At 35.9% G+C, this 12380-nt stretch overlaps 1 protein-coding gene across 1 annotated transcript; it reads right to left on the bottom strand.

Moving 5' to 3' along the window:
- Positions 1-3887: 3887 nt before the first annotated feature.
- On the bottom strand, positions 3888-4766 carry LOC108312877 (40S ribosomal protein S4, X isoform-like). Its single transcript, XM_017541047.2, has one exon. The coding sequence runs from the start codon at positions 4739-4741 to the stop codon at positions 3929-3931; it is 813 nt and encodes a 270-aa protein (XP_017396536.1). The 5' UTR covers positions 4742-4766; the 3' UTR covers positions 3888-3928.
- Between the last annotated feature and the right edge of the window lie 7614 nt (positions 4767-12380).

Here is a 12380-nt window from a genome sequence, read left to right as displayed (position 1 = left end):
GCCTGAACCCAGGAGGCGGAGGTTGCGGTGAGCCGAGATCGCGCCATTGCACTCCAGCCTGGGTAACAAGAGCGAAACTCCGTCTCAAAAAAAAAAAAAAAATTGCAATGTGGGCCTGTGGGCCGGGTGCAGTGGCTCACACCTGTAATTTCAGCACTTTCGGAGGCCGAGGCAGATGGATCACTATGAGACCAGCCTGGCCGACATGGTGAAACCCCGTCTCTACAAAAAAATACAAAAATAAGCCAGACGTGGTGGCGTGAGCCTGTAATCCCAGCTATTCAGGAGGCTGAGGCAGGAAAATTGCTTGAACCCGGGAGGTGAACATTGCATTGAGCTGAGATCTCCAGCCTGGGTGACATAGCGAGACTCCATCTCAAAAAAAAAAAAAAAAAAAAAAAAAAAAAAAAAAAAAAAAAAAAAAAAAAAAAAATAAAAAAAAAAAAAAAAAAAAAAAAAAAATTCAATATTAGTATAAAGTGATAGAACAGGAGTACCAGTGTGATCATTAAATTAGACCAACACAGGTAGGTATTTTGTAATAGAGTTCCATAAAGTAGAAAAATGAATCACTACTACCAAGAGAAAAAAAATCAGATGAAGAAACTATGTACAGTACCCATAGATGACATCAAGATACAAGTCTCAAACCCTTAAGAATATGAGGAGTTCAGGCCAAGCTGACCTCTTCTGTTCTGCCCATGTTTACAAAGACATGCCATTTTTACTTTCTAGGAATAAGTATAATGATCAAACTATCTATGTCTTTCTAATTAACTTTTTTCAAAATAAAAATATATTTACAAGCTGGTCACTTTAAAGATTGTTTTTCTCTTATTAAGTTGAAGCTTTAGTCATTCCAGATGACAACAAAAATATTATTTTTAAAAACTGTTTTGCTGATTTAGTTTTCGCATTTTTTTCATGCTTTTCACTCTCCATCTGGTTTTATATATTCTGTATCCTTTTCCTTTTTGCCAAGTTCAAAAAAATGCACATGCATCACTCTGTGTCTTCAAAGCATTTTACAAACACTACCAAATTGAAATTCTTTAGTGGTTTATAATTAGCCCAATCATGTTTTTCTCATGAGCTTTAAAATACCTCAGTAAATGGCTTTTCTTTTGTTATTTGTTTCCAAAATGTTTTAGTTCTCTATTTAGACAAATATTGTCTGTATTTAATTTAGCACTTTTTAGAACATACACATAGTCCACGCTTTTAAGGAAAAATATGTTAAGAAATAGGGAATCTTGCTTTGTTTCCATTTTCTCATTAAGTTCAACATCAGTTTAGCACATTCTAGGTGTCAAGCACCGTGCACAAGGTATCCTAATATGAAGACAATGCAGTGAATGTGCCTTTAGAAACCCATGATTGTTGAGGGAGACAGATAGGACTACACCATTTTATTACAATATGCTCTGTGGTGAGGGCCAGGATGAGAGAACAATCATAATGACTTTGACAATGACATGACAATGACAATGACAACAATGGCAGGGTCAGCAGCTAATACTAAATCCTTACTGTATACAAGGCATTTTTTAAAAGTTTTCACACAATTAACTCAGTTAATGCAATCAGCTGTGAAAGTTATGTTAGGGGATTCAAATTTACTTTCAACTACTTGAGAGCCTTCAAAAAAAGGCCAAGTTTGGCTTTTAAAGGCTCTGGATCATTTGTCTTTCCTTGCCTCACACACTGGTTTTATCAGCTACCTTTATGGCATAGTTTTCATTCCTCTCTCGCTTTTGATTCTGTAGTCTGCAAAAGCCCCTTGTTATGGGCTGAATAGTGCCTCCTCCAAACTCACATGTTGAAGTCTTAACCCCTGGTACCTCTGAATGTGACTGTATTTGGAAATGGGGTCTTTACAGAGGTGATTAACTTATAATGAGTAAGGCAGAATGAGTCTTAACTCAATATGACTGCTGTCCTTACAAGAAGGGAAAATTTGGACACAAATGAGTACAGGGTGAAGACCATGTGAAAACACAAGGAGAAAATGCACATCTACAAGCCAAGGTGAAAGGCCTCAGAAACAGTCAACTCTGCAGACGCCTTTATCTGGAACTTGTAGGGTCCCAAACTGTGAGAAAAGAAATTTCTCTGTGCCCGTCTGTGTACATTTTTATGGCAGCCCTAACAAATGAATCTACCCAATTGTGTAATTTTTTCACACGGTTTTTGTATTTACTTATATTTTATTTATTAATTTTGTGTTTTTAAATCATCCTCTGTGAAAAGGACACAATCTCTAAAAATCAAAACAGAAAGGGGGAAAATCAGGCCCAAAGCTAAGCCACCCACATATCCAGGGGCCTTAACCTGTCCTTTTATCACCTTTGGACTTGGATTCCAGGTTTACATTTACAGACCTGATAGTAGTAACAAAAACATATTTGTCATTTCTGAAGTTTAAACAACAAATAGATAAAACTCACATCATCAAAATAGAGCTTTATACAACAAGAGAAAAGATCCAATGTCTCTTGCTCTTTTCCACCTGTTAATGCTACATGACAATTTATACAATATTTGAGGTTGTATGCCCTTTTTTTTTTTGAAATGGAGTCTTGCTCTGTCACCCAAGCTAAAATCTCAGCTTACTGCAACCTCTACTACTTGGATTCAAGCGATTCTCCTGTCTCACCCTCCAGCGTAGTTGAAATTACAGGCATCCACCACCACATCTGGCTAATTTTTGTATTTTAAATAGAGATGGCGTTTCACCATGTTAGCCAAGCTGATCTTGGACTTCTGACCTCAAGTGATCCACCCACCTGAGCCTCCCAAAGTGCTGGGATTACAGGCGGGAGATACCACACCTGTACTCTATGCACTTTATTGAAACATTAATATTAGATATATGTGTAGCTCAGGCTAGAAAAATTATTATTTTGGAAAGAGTATATAGTTTCAGAAATTACATAAACTATTTTTAGAATTATTTAAAATTATGAGAACTCATGGGGAAAACAAGAACTATTATCATTTTCTATTAACCTTTGCAGGTCTATTAGAGTTTTAAATTAAAAATTCGCATAACCTAGATTCTGAGATTCAGGCCTGAAAATGTGGAATGACTGTTTGGGATTTAGAGACTTGAGAGATGACAAATATTAATAATATTAAATTACTTATCTTTTTTCTGTATTAAGTACCCCTTTTCTCTATGACCATTACTCCTTCTCCTGGCCGTTCTCTGGCAGGGGTCCTGCCTCATGTCTTTGTTTCCAAAACTCTTGTTTGGCACAAAATACTACAGGTCACTAAGCTGCCCTCGTAGGAAACAGTTTTTTGTGCCACTGCCTTTACTCACCTTGAACATCTTAGCTGTATTCCCTTTTTCTCCTTTTCCTAGTGCTCCTGGAGAATATATTTTTAAATTATTATTAAATTTATAATATTTTTTAATTATAATAGACCAGAAAAGTACATACATATGAAAATTTATTTTTGAAATTCTTAATCTAGATTTACAAATTTGAAGTTTATTATTTCCCTATAATTTGTCAGTCTTGTTATTTCCCATTTCATTTCTAACAGTTATTTGTACTTTTTTTTATCTTGAATATACTTGCTAAAGTGTCTTCTTAATCTTTCAAAATACTGGTTTTTGCTTTTATTCGTCAGTCTTTTACTTTTTGTTTCATGGTTAATTGGTTTATGCTTTTATTTATATTATCCTTTTGTTTTCTTTTCTTTATTTTGTTTTCCTGGGCTCCTGTGTTAAAAGCATAGACCACTTATTTTTTTATCTTCTTTTCAAATAGATACATCTAAGTTCATGCATTTTTTTTCTCAGCCTTGCTTCACCCATACCCTCATTTTGTTATAGCATTTTATTTTGTTATTCAGCTCCAAATAGTTTACAAGTTTTTTTTTTCATGCCACATGATTTTTAATTATGCATAAAGATCTATCATATCTCCCAGGGACCATTTCCCTCACTGCTCTGTTTGGCTGCCAGTCTTTTGTCTCTATCTTCAGCAATGGTGAGGCGGATACCCTTTCCTCGGGGAAGAGAAATCCATGGTTTGTTGCCCTTGCCAATAACAAAAATATTGGAAAGTCGAGTGGCAAAGCTGTTGCCATTGGCATCTTTCACATGAACCACATCGAAAGATCCAGGGTGCCTCTCTCTGTTGGTAATCACACCAATTCTTCCCAGGTTAGCACCCCCAGTCACCATACACAGGTTACCAGTGTCAAACTTGATGAAATCAGTAATCTTGCCAGTTTCCAAATCAATCTGAATGGTATCATTCACCTTGATGAGGGGATCAGGGTAGCAGATGGTGCGATCATCACGAGTCACCAGATGAGGGATTCCTTTTGTGCCCACAAAGATTATTCGTACTTTGCACAATTTGTACTTGGCCTCCTCAGGTGTAATACGATGTACAGCAAAGTGACCCTTGGTGTCATAGATCAGACGGAAATTCTCTCCCGTCTTGCCAATGCTGATGACATCCATGAAACCAGCAGGGTAGGTTATATCAGTTCGGACCTTGCCATCGATCTTAATGAACCGCTGCATGCAAATCTTCTTTACTTCATCTCCTGTCAGGGCATACTTAAGTCTGTTCCTTAGGAAAATGATGAGGGGGAGACACTCTCTCAACTTGTGAGGACCGGTGGATGGACGAGGAGCAAACACACCGGTCAATTTATCCAGCATCCAGTGCTTTGGAGCTGCCACCCGCTTCAGATGCTTCTTGGGACCACGAGCCATGGCTGCGTTAGGCAAGGAAAGAGCAGTTTACAAGTTTCCTTTTGATTTTTTCTCTAACCTAGTAATTATTTGGAATGTTCATGCATGTGTGTGTGTGTGTGTGTGTGTGTGTGTGTGTGTGTATGTGTTTAATTTCCTTGTATTTTTTTTTAGTAGAATGTCTTGTAATTGCTGACAAATAAGTAATTGCAGCCTGTATACTATCACCTTTATGGAATTTGCTGACATTTCCAGTGTGGTCTAGCACATGGTAAATTTTTGTGGCTGTAATCTGTGTGTTTGAAAATGATATGTAGTCTTAAGAGTATGGTAGACATTTTTATACAGTTACTCAGTCAGGCTTGCTAAGTGCATTACACAACTCCCTCCATATCCCTCCTTATTAGTTGGTGGTTTCTTGGTTGGTTTTAGAGAGGGCTGCTCAGCCTCTCACTGTGTTTAAGAATTTGTCCATTTTGCTCTGTAGGGCTATCAGTATCTGCTTTATACATTCCCCCCTGTGGGACCCCAGTTAATCATCTCGTCAGTTTCCCTGGGCTCTGTGGTCCCTGGTGTCTGCTACTGAGGCCATGAAGAAGTCTAGTTACTACTTAGCTTCCACAACAAAACTTTCTCTTGCACATTTTATATCCTTTGTTCTCTTTTTAATTTGACCTCTGCTTTTAGGATTTCTTTTAATGTTCAGTCCTCTGAGAATTCTCCTTCTTGTTTTTGAGCATTGAGCATTTAAAATGTTTAAAATAGTCTATTGTAAATTCCATATGAATTTGATAGAAGAGGTGGGAGGGGAGTCTAAAGCATATGCCCATTTCAAGCATTTCAAGATTAAACTCGAGTTATTCTAATACACCTTTAATGGTCTTTCTCTTCCACTCTCCAGACCCTCCTTTTATCATGCCACCTCTTGAGATGACTTTCCAACCTGTGGTTGCCCCTTTTGTATTGTTAGAAAGGAACTATCTGAGGTTGGGTAATTTATAAGGAAAGGGGGTTTATTTAGTTGACAATTTTACAGACTGTAAACGAAGCATGTCTCTGACATCTGCTTCTGTTGTGGGCTTCAGGAGGTTCCCAGTCATGATGGAGAGGTAAGGGGAAGAAGGCGCAGATGAGAGAGGAGGAAGGTACCAAGTTATTTTTAACAATCAATTCTCCCATGAAATAACACAGTGAGAACTCCCTCATAACCTCAAGAAAGGCACTAAGCCATTCATGAAGGATTTACCCTGTGACTCAAAACACCTCCTACCAGGAGCCACCTTCAACACTGGGGGTCAAATTGAAACATGAGACTTGGCAGGGCCAAACAAACCATATTCAGACTCTAGCCTACACCTCTAACATTGAAGATCAAATTTCAACATGAGATTTGCTGGGGGGAAAGTATATCACAACCCCATCAATCTTGTTTCAGTTTCTCAGTGCAGAAAGATCTTTCCTGACACCAGACTTTTACATATCAGAATTCTCTGCCTGGAATTGCCATTTTCCCCATGATGGACCTGATAACCATATTTATCCTTCAGAAATGAGATAAAATGTCACTTACTCATATTCCTCTTCAGCAATCTAATATAAACCAGGCTGTTCAATTCTTTTTTTTTTTAACTTTTATTTTAGGTTCAAGGGTATACGTGCAGTTTGTTATATAGGTAAATTGCATGTTGCAGGAGTTTTCTGCATTATCACACTGCTGTAAATAAATACCCAAGACTGGGTAATTGATAAACACAAGAAGTTTAATTGACTCACTGTTCTGCATGGCTGGGGAGGCTTCAGGGAGGCTTACAATCATGGCAGAAGGAGAAGCAGACACCTTCTTCACAAGGTGGCAGGAGAGATAGAGAGAATCCCAGGGGAAACCTGGCATTTATAAAACCAACAGATCTTGTGAGAACTCCCTAACTATTATGAAAATAGCATGGGGAAACTGCTCCCATGATCCAGTCACCTCCCACCAGGTCCATCCCTCGACACCTGGGATTACAATTCAAGGTGAGACTTGGATGGGCACACAAAACCTAAACATATCACTTGATATACAGATTATTTCATCACCCAGTTAAGGATGTCTGTTCCCTTCTGTATGTACTCAATGTGCAGTTCCACTTATGTGAGAATATGTGATATTTAGTTTTCTGTTTCTGCAGCAATTTGCTTAGGAAAATGCCTTCCAGCTCCATCTATTTTGCTGCAAAAGACATAATCTCATTCTTTTCATGGCTTCATAGTATTCCATGGTGTTAATGTATCACATTTTCTTCATCCAGTCTACCATTGATGGGCATTTAGGTTGATTCCATGTCTTTGCTGTTATAAATAGAGCTTCAATAAACATACATGTGCATGTGTCTATGGTAGCACAATTTATATTTCTTTGGATATCATACCCAACAGTGGGATTGCTAGGTCAAATGGTACTTTTGCTTTAAGTTCTTTGAGAAATTGCCAAACTTCCTTCCATGATGGCTGAACTAATTTACATTTCCCCCTGAAGTATATAAACACTCTTTATTCACAACCTTACCACCATCTTTTTTTTTTTTTTTTGGAGTTTTTAATGATAGCCACTCTGACTGGTGTGAAGTGGTATCTCACTGTAGTTTTGGTTTGCATTTCTCTAATGATTAGTGGATTTGGAGCATTTTTTCATATGCTTGTTTACCACATGTATGTCTTCTTTTGCAAAGTGTCTGCTCATGTCCTTTACCCACATTTTAATGGGGTTGTTTGTTTCTTGTACATTTGTTTACATTTCTTATAGATTCTGGATATTAGACTATACTGGATGCACAGTTTGCAAAAATCTTCTCCCATTATGTAGGTTGTCTCTTTACTCTGTTGACAGTTTCTTTTGCCATGCAGAAGGTCTTTAGTTTATTTAGGTCCCATTTGTCAATTCTTATTTTTGTTGCAATTGCTTTTAGTGTCTTCATTATAAAATCTTTGCTAGTCCTATGTCCAGAATGATACTTCATAGGCTATCTTCCAGTGTTTTCATAGCTTTAGGTTTTACATTTAAGCCTTTAATTCCTCTTGAGTTGATTTTTGTATATCATATAAGGAAAGGGTCCAATTTCAATCTTCTGCATATGTAGGCCTTTCAATTCTACTTTCTTGCAGTATCTGTACTTTTTTTTCAGTTGAGCATATTTCACAATTATATGCCTAAATAATTATTCACTAATTTATTATTACTTCCAGATGGATTTCAAAACCAAGTTGGTCAGGGGCTATGTCTATTTGTTCTTCCATGTATTCTTATTGCCAAGACAGTACTGGAAATATGGTAGGTATTAAAAGAGCATCTGTTAAGTGAATAAATACCAGCCCCAAATAGTTGCACACTTTGGGTAGGGTTTAGGAAGATCACAAGAACTAATATCAGGCTAAAATTCCATCTAGAGATGACACATTGATTTTAAGGAGATATATCTACTCTGAGAATTTAGGAAAATCATAATAGCTACTAGTGCAAGACATTTTATATTTATCGTAGGTAATCTTTACATTAACAGTGAAGTTCACAGATAAGTTGAAGATTAGGGAAATCAAGTAACTAACACAAGATTAAGCTATTTATAATAGCAGAACTGGGATTCAAAACCAGATATGTTTGTTTCCAAAGCTTTTCCTTTTTTATACGACTATCCTATCCACCATTATGCAGTATTTGATGATCTAAGAAATATTACTAATTTTATTTTGAAGGCAATTTATTTTATAAAAACCAAAATTACGTTTTTAGCTTTGAAATTCATCTAAACTGAGACAAATACAAAAATCTACCACCAATATAGATTTTTAGAAATTATTTATACAACTGAAGACATTTGGAAGATACCACTTTGCACTAAGTTGTTAGTTTCTGTAGACTTCTCTAATGAATTGTATTAAGTTTAATTTACCAAAGTAAATAAGCACGATCATAAGAATTGATGGGGATATGTGAGAACTGCTGTTTATTTCTTTATTAAGTCTGCGTAGATGAGCTCCATTTAATACTAACTCTAATTCTTCTGTGCATTAAGGCAACAACTTAAGGCAGTTTGAGCCATTCAATTCTTCCGCATAAAGTTGACTAAAACATCTGGATAATTGATCAGATGTCTAGATGATTGATTAAATATGTGACTGAACTGATGAAACATTTGGGCATCATAAAAATAAATCAAGAGCTATCTTTGCCTGACTCTAAGACAGAAATAGGAAAATCAATATTTGTCTTTAAGACTTTTCTTCACCTGCTTAATAATCTAAATGTGTCTCCCAAGAAGATGAACACTGCCTGTGTTTTATGTTCCTCTCATCCCTAGAGGGGTTTTGTTAATTTAGTTTCTGTGGTTGAGTATTGAAACAAAAATGAAAAAAAAAATCAACTTGGAAAGATTTTTACAAAAACAATAGGTTCACCCCACCCTTATTACAACATTATTTTTATTTAGCCAGTTTTTACACTAAGTAGTTTTGCAATAAAAGCAAAAAAGAAAAGATATAACAATCTAGAACTTCCTAGATTATAAAAATTCAGAAAGAAAAATGAGCAATACATACTATAGTAACATGAAATATAACTATATAAGAAAATGTTAAATAATAAACCCAAGAAATTAATGAATAAAAGGAGAAACTGAATACAAAACCTTTGAAAGAGTGTCACGTAAAAAAAGTGTCATGTGCAATCCAACAATAATACCTCAGTTACTACAATGATACACACTGACAAAAAGCTCACAACATAAGAATTATTAATTTTATTAAACAGTAATTTTGCTAATATTGAATTAAAATAATTTGTATTTTCTAATATTACTGATTTTGAACATTTATTTATTTTTTAAATGTTTATTCACTTTTAAAGATGTTCTTTTCCAGCATAACAAAAGCCACTGTATCTCCTCTATGTGGCACATTCGTGAAAAGTGTTTATTGGGTTTGTTGGAAACAAAGATAAGTGTAAAATGGCAATTAAGATCATGGGTCTGGAGCCATATTACTTTTCCATCTATATCACTTATGCAAAGGAGGCACAACCCGTGCATACAAAATTGCCTGTAAGTTCTACTTATATGACTATAGTAAAGTTATTTAATCTATCTGTGTCTCTGTTTGCTTCACTGGCTAATAGCAATAAAAGTAACAATAACTTGCAGTCAGTAGCAGTGTACCAAAATAAGAAACAAAATTGAAAGAAAAAAACAATAACCAAACAAGGTCATTTTGAGAATAAGGTTGATTATACACACAAAGCAACAGTACCTGATATAGAAAAAAATCCTCAAAGTTATCAAGAAGAAAATTCACTGATATATTTCTAGCATTAGGTATATAAACAGGACTCTATAATTATTTGTTTGTATTTGTTTAATGAGCAGTCTGGTGTCCATCTTTTTATCAGAGAGATGAATGGAAGACAATTAGACAAATATTACCGGGAAGGAGAGTGCAAAGGATAAAGTACAGGGAAATTAGGCTTTTTTTTTTTTTTTTTTTTTAGTGCAAAGGGGCTATAACAGACACTCATCTTGTGTCACATCCTTTCTTGGATATTTTACAAACTCGTTTTTACAGCCTTGAAATCTTGTTTTGACTCCCCATGCTCTATGTAACGAATCACAAAGATCAATTATAATTAACCCATTTTCAGGTTTCTTCAGCGTGCTCCCTCACACAGCATGTGACAATGTAGACCAACCTCTGTCTCTCTCCCCTTTCCATTTGCTTTAAATAACATGACAGTGTATTGATTTTTCACTTTCTTCATTTTTCCTCCCAGTCTTCTTTGCTCTTTGATACACTTTTTTCCTTATTTTTCACCCCCTTTCTTAGACATACTTCAAGAATTTGCATACTAGATAAATGAGATATCATAAATGAAACATCAAACCCAGTGTCTGATATACAATAAAAGATCAAAAAATTTAAGTCCCCTTTTTTCTCTTATGCCCTGCTTATCTCAGTGATGTCAACAATGCTCACGACTTTAATAATCACTTCCACATAGACAAGGCTTAAATATTTCTCTTCTACTAACTTCTCTTCTCAGATTTACTCCTCTCTTCTTACCTGCCTACTGAGTAACCAACAGGTCGACCTCAATTCTTCTTTTCCCTACCCTAGCCCACTTATGACTACCCCCAGCTTATGTGTAAGTCTTCTAGCTTATCTACATATGGCACTGGTGATTTATTTTGATCCTGCTATAAATATCAAAGCTAATTTTCACCCTTTGTTGTCACCTGTAAAAGTCACTAGGTACTGGAGGATCTACCTTCACCGTGTCTATCACGTTCACATTATCTTTTAAATTCCCATTATCACCTTACCTTTTCAAGACTGTTAAAGCACTCAATGTTGGATAATTTATCATAGACTCAAAACTGCTCATTCCAAATCTATGTTTTCATCAGTTTGTTGTTACTACGACTACATTAATCTTCCTATATATGTATATGGAGCATTTATTTGATTATACCAATTTTTTAAGAAGTTTCTCAAATACAAACTCAATGCTTTCTATAGTATCTATCAACTTATATTTATAGATTGGCAGTCATAACTTTAATTCTTCAACCATGTTTCAAGAAAGCTGCATTATTAAGAGCTCTCTGCTTCTGCCTTGTTCTTTCTTACCGTTTACTTCCCTATGAGATTTTTTTCCCCTACTGTTATCACTGATTGACATTAAAGCTATAATTTAAGTCTCTGTGTAAGTACCATGGTCTCCATTGAGTAATTCTATTCACTTTTTAAGCTTAGGCAGCAGGAAACATATATAACATAGATTTTCATTGTTCACAGGACTCACCACAATGCCTTGCATGTTGTAAGTAATTAATATCCGTTTGATGAATGCAAGGACATATTTGTTTTTCTTGGGTTCCATGTACTTGTTATCACTATGTGCTGTAGAAGAAAGACCTTTGAGAGCAAGGGCTTTGTTCTGTGTTTCATGTTTTATTTCTCCACAGTTCCCAGTAACATTCCAAAAATATCTAAAAATAAGGGAAAAGAATAAATTTTATTTATGTTGGTTCTGAAGGAAGCAGATAGTTCTATCTCACAGATAGAAATATGAAATGACAGCTAGCTGTGGTTAGAATGAGCCATGCGCAGAGCCTAATTTGAGTTATCAAAAATGCAATTTCAGCAGCAGGAGCAACAACCACTGTAACCACCATCAGTTTTGAGCAAAATATGGTAAGTCTTACACTCAGAAAGGCTCAGCATTTGTTGTAAAGAAAAATCAAGACAGAGCCAATAAAAGAAATGGTCAAAGGTTCATTTGGTGCTGTTGATGTCTTCACCAGCAGACAGGACTGAAGACGGGATACCAGAGTGCAGGGGTTATGAGCCGCAACTATTGCTGAGAGGAGCTTAAATTTTCACTTCGGCTTCTTAAGAGGGGATTCACTAATACAGGCCTATTTTTTTTTCCCACAGATTTGGTGATGAATAAAGTAAAGTATAGAGAGGGAGAAGGCCTCCCTTTTCCGGACACAATAAAAATGTAGCCTAGATTATGTTTTAAAAACAATTTGGGAAGGTGTTCTCTACTGGTTCTTGATGGTGAGAGGCTTCTATGCAGTGATTGATATGGACTTCAGAGGGTTTTGTTTAGCAGAAATTTTCTCCATTC

This window comes from Cebus imitator, unplaced genomic scaffold (assembly GCF_001604975.1).
Source record: "Cebus imitator isolate Cc_AM_T3 unplaced genomic scaffold, Cebus_imitator-1.0 Scaffold130, whole genome shotgun sequence".
Classification (NCBI taxonomy): domain Eukaryota; kingdom Metazoa; phylum Chordata; class Mammalia; order Primates; family Cebidae; genus Cebus; species Cebus imitator.
Note: the sequence above shows the minus strand (reverse complement) of the source record. Positions and strands in the feature narration are given on the sequence as shown.

What these genes read in the sequence shown, in the direction of transcription:
- LOC108312877 (XM_017541047.2), bottom strand. Translation starts at nt 4,741, where the DNA reads ATGGCTCGTGGTCCCAAGAAGCATCTGAAGCGGGTGGCAGCTCCAAAG.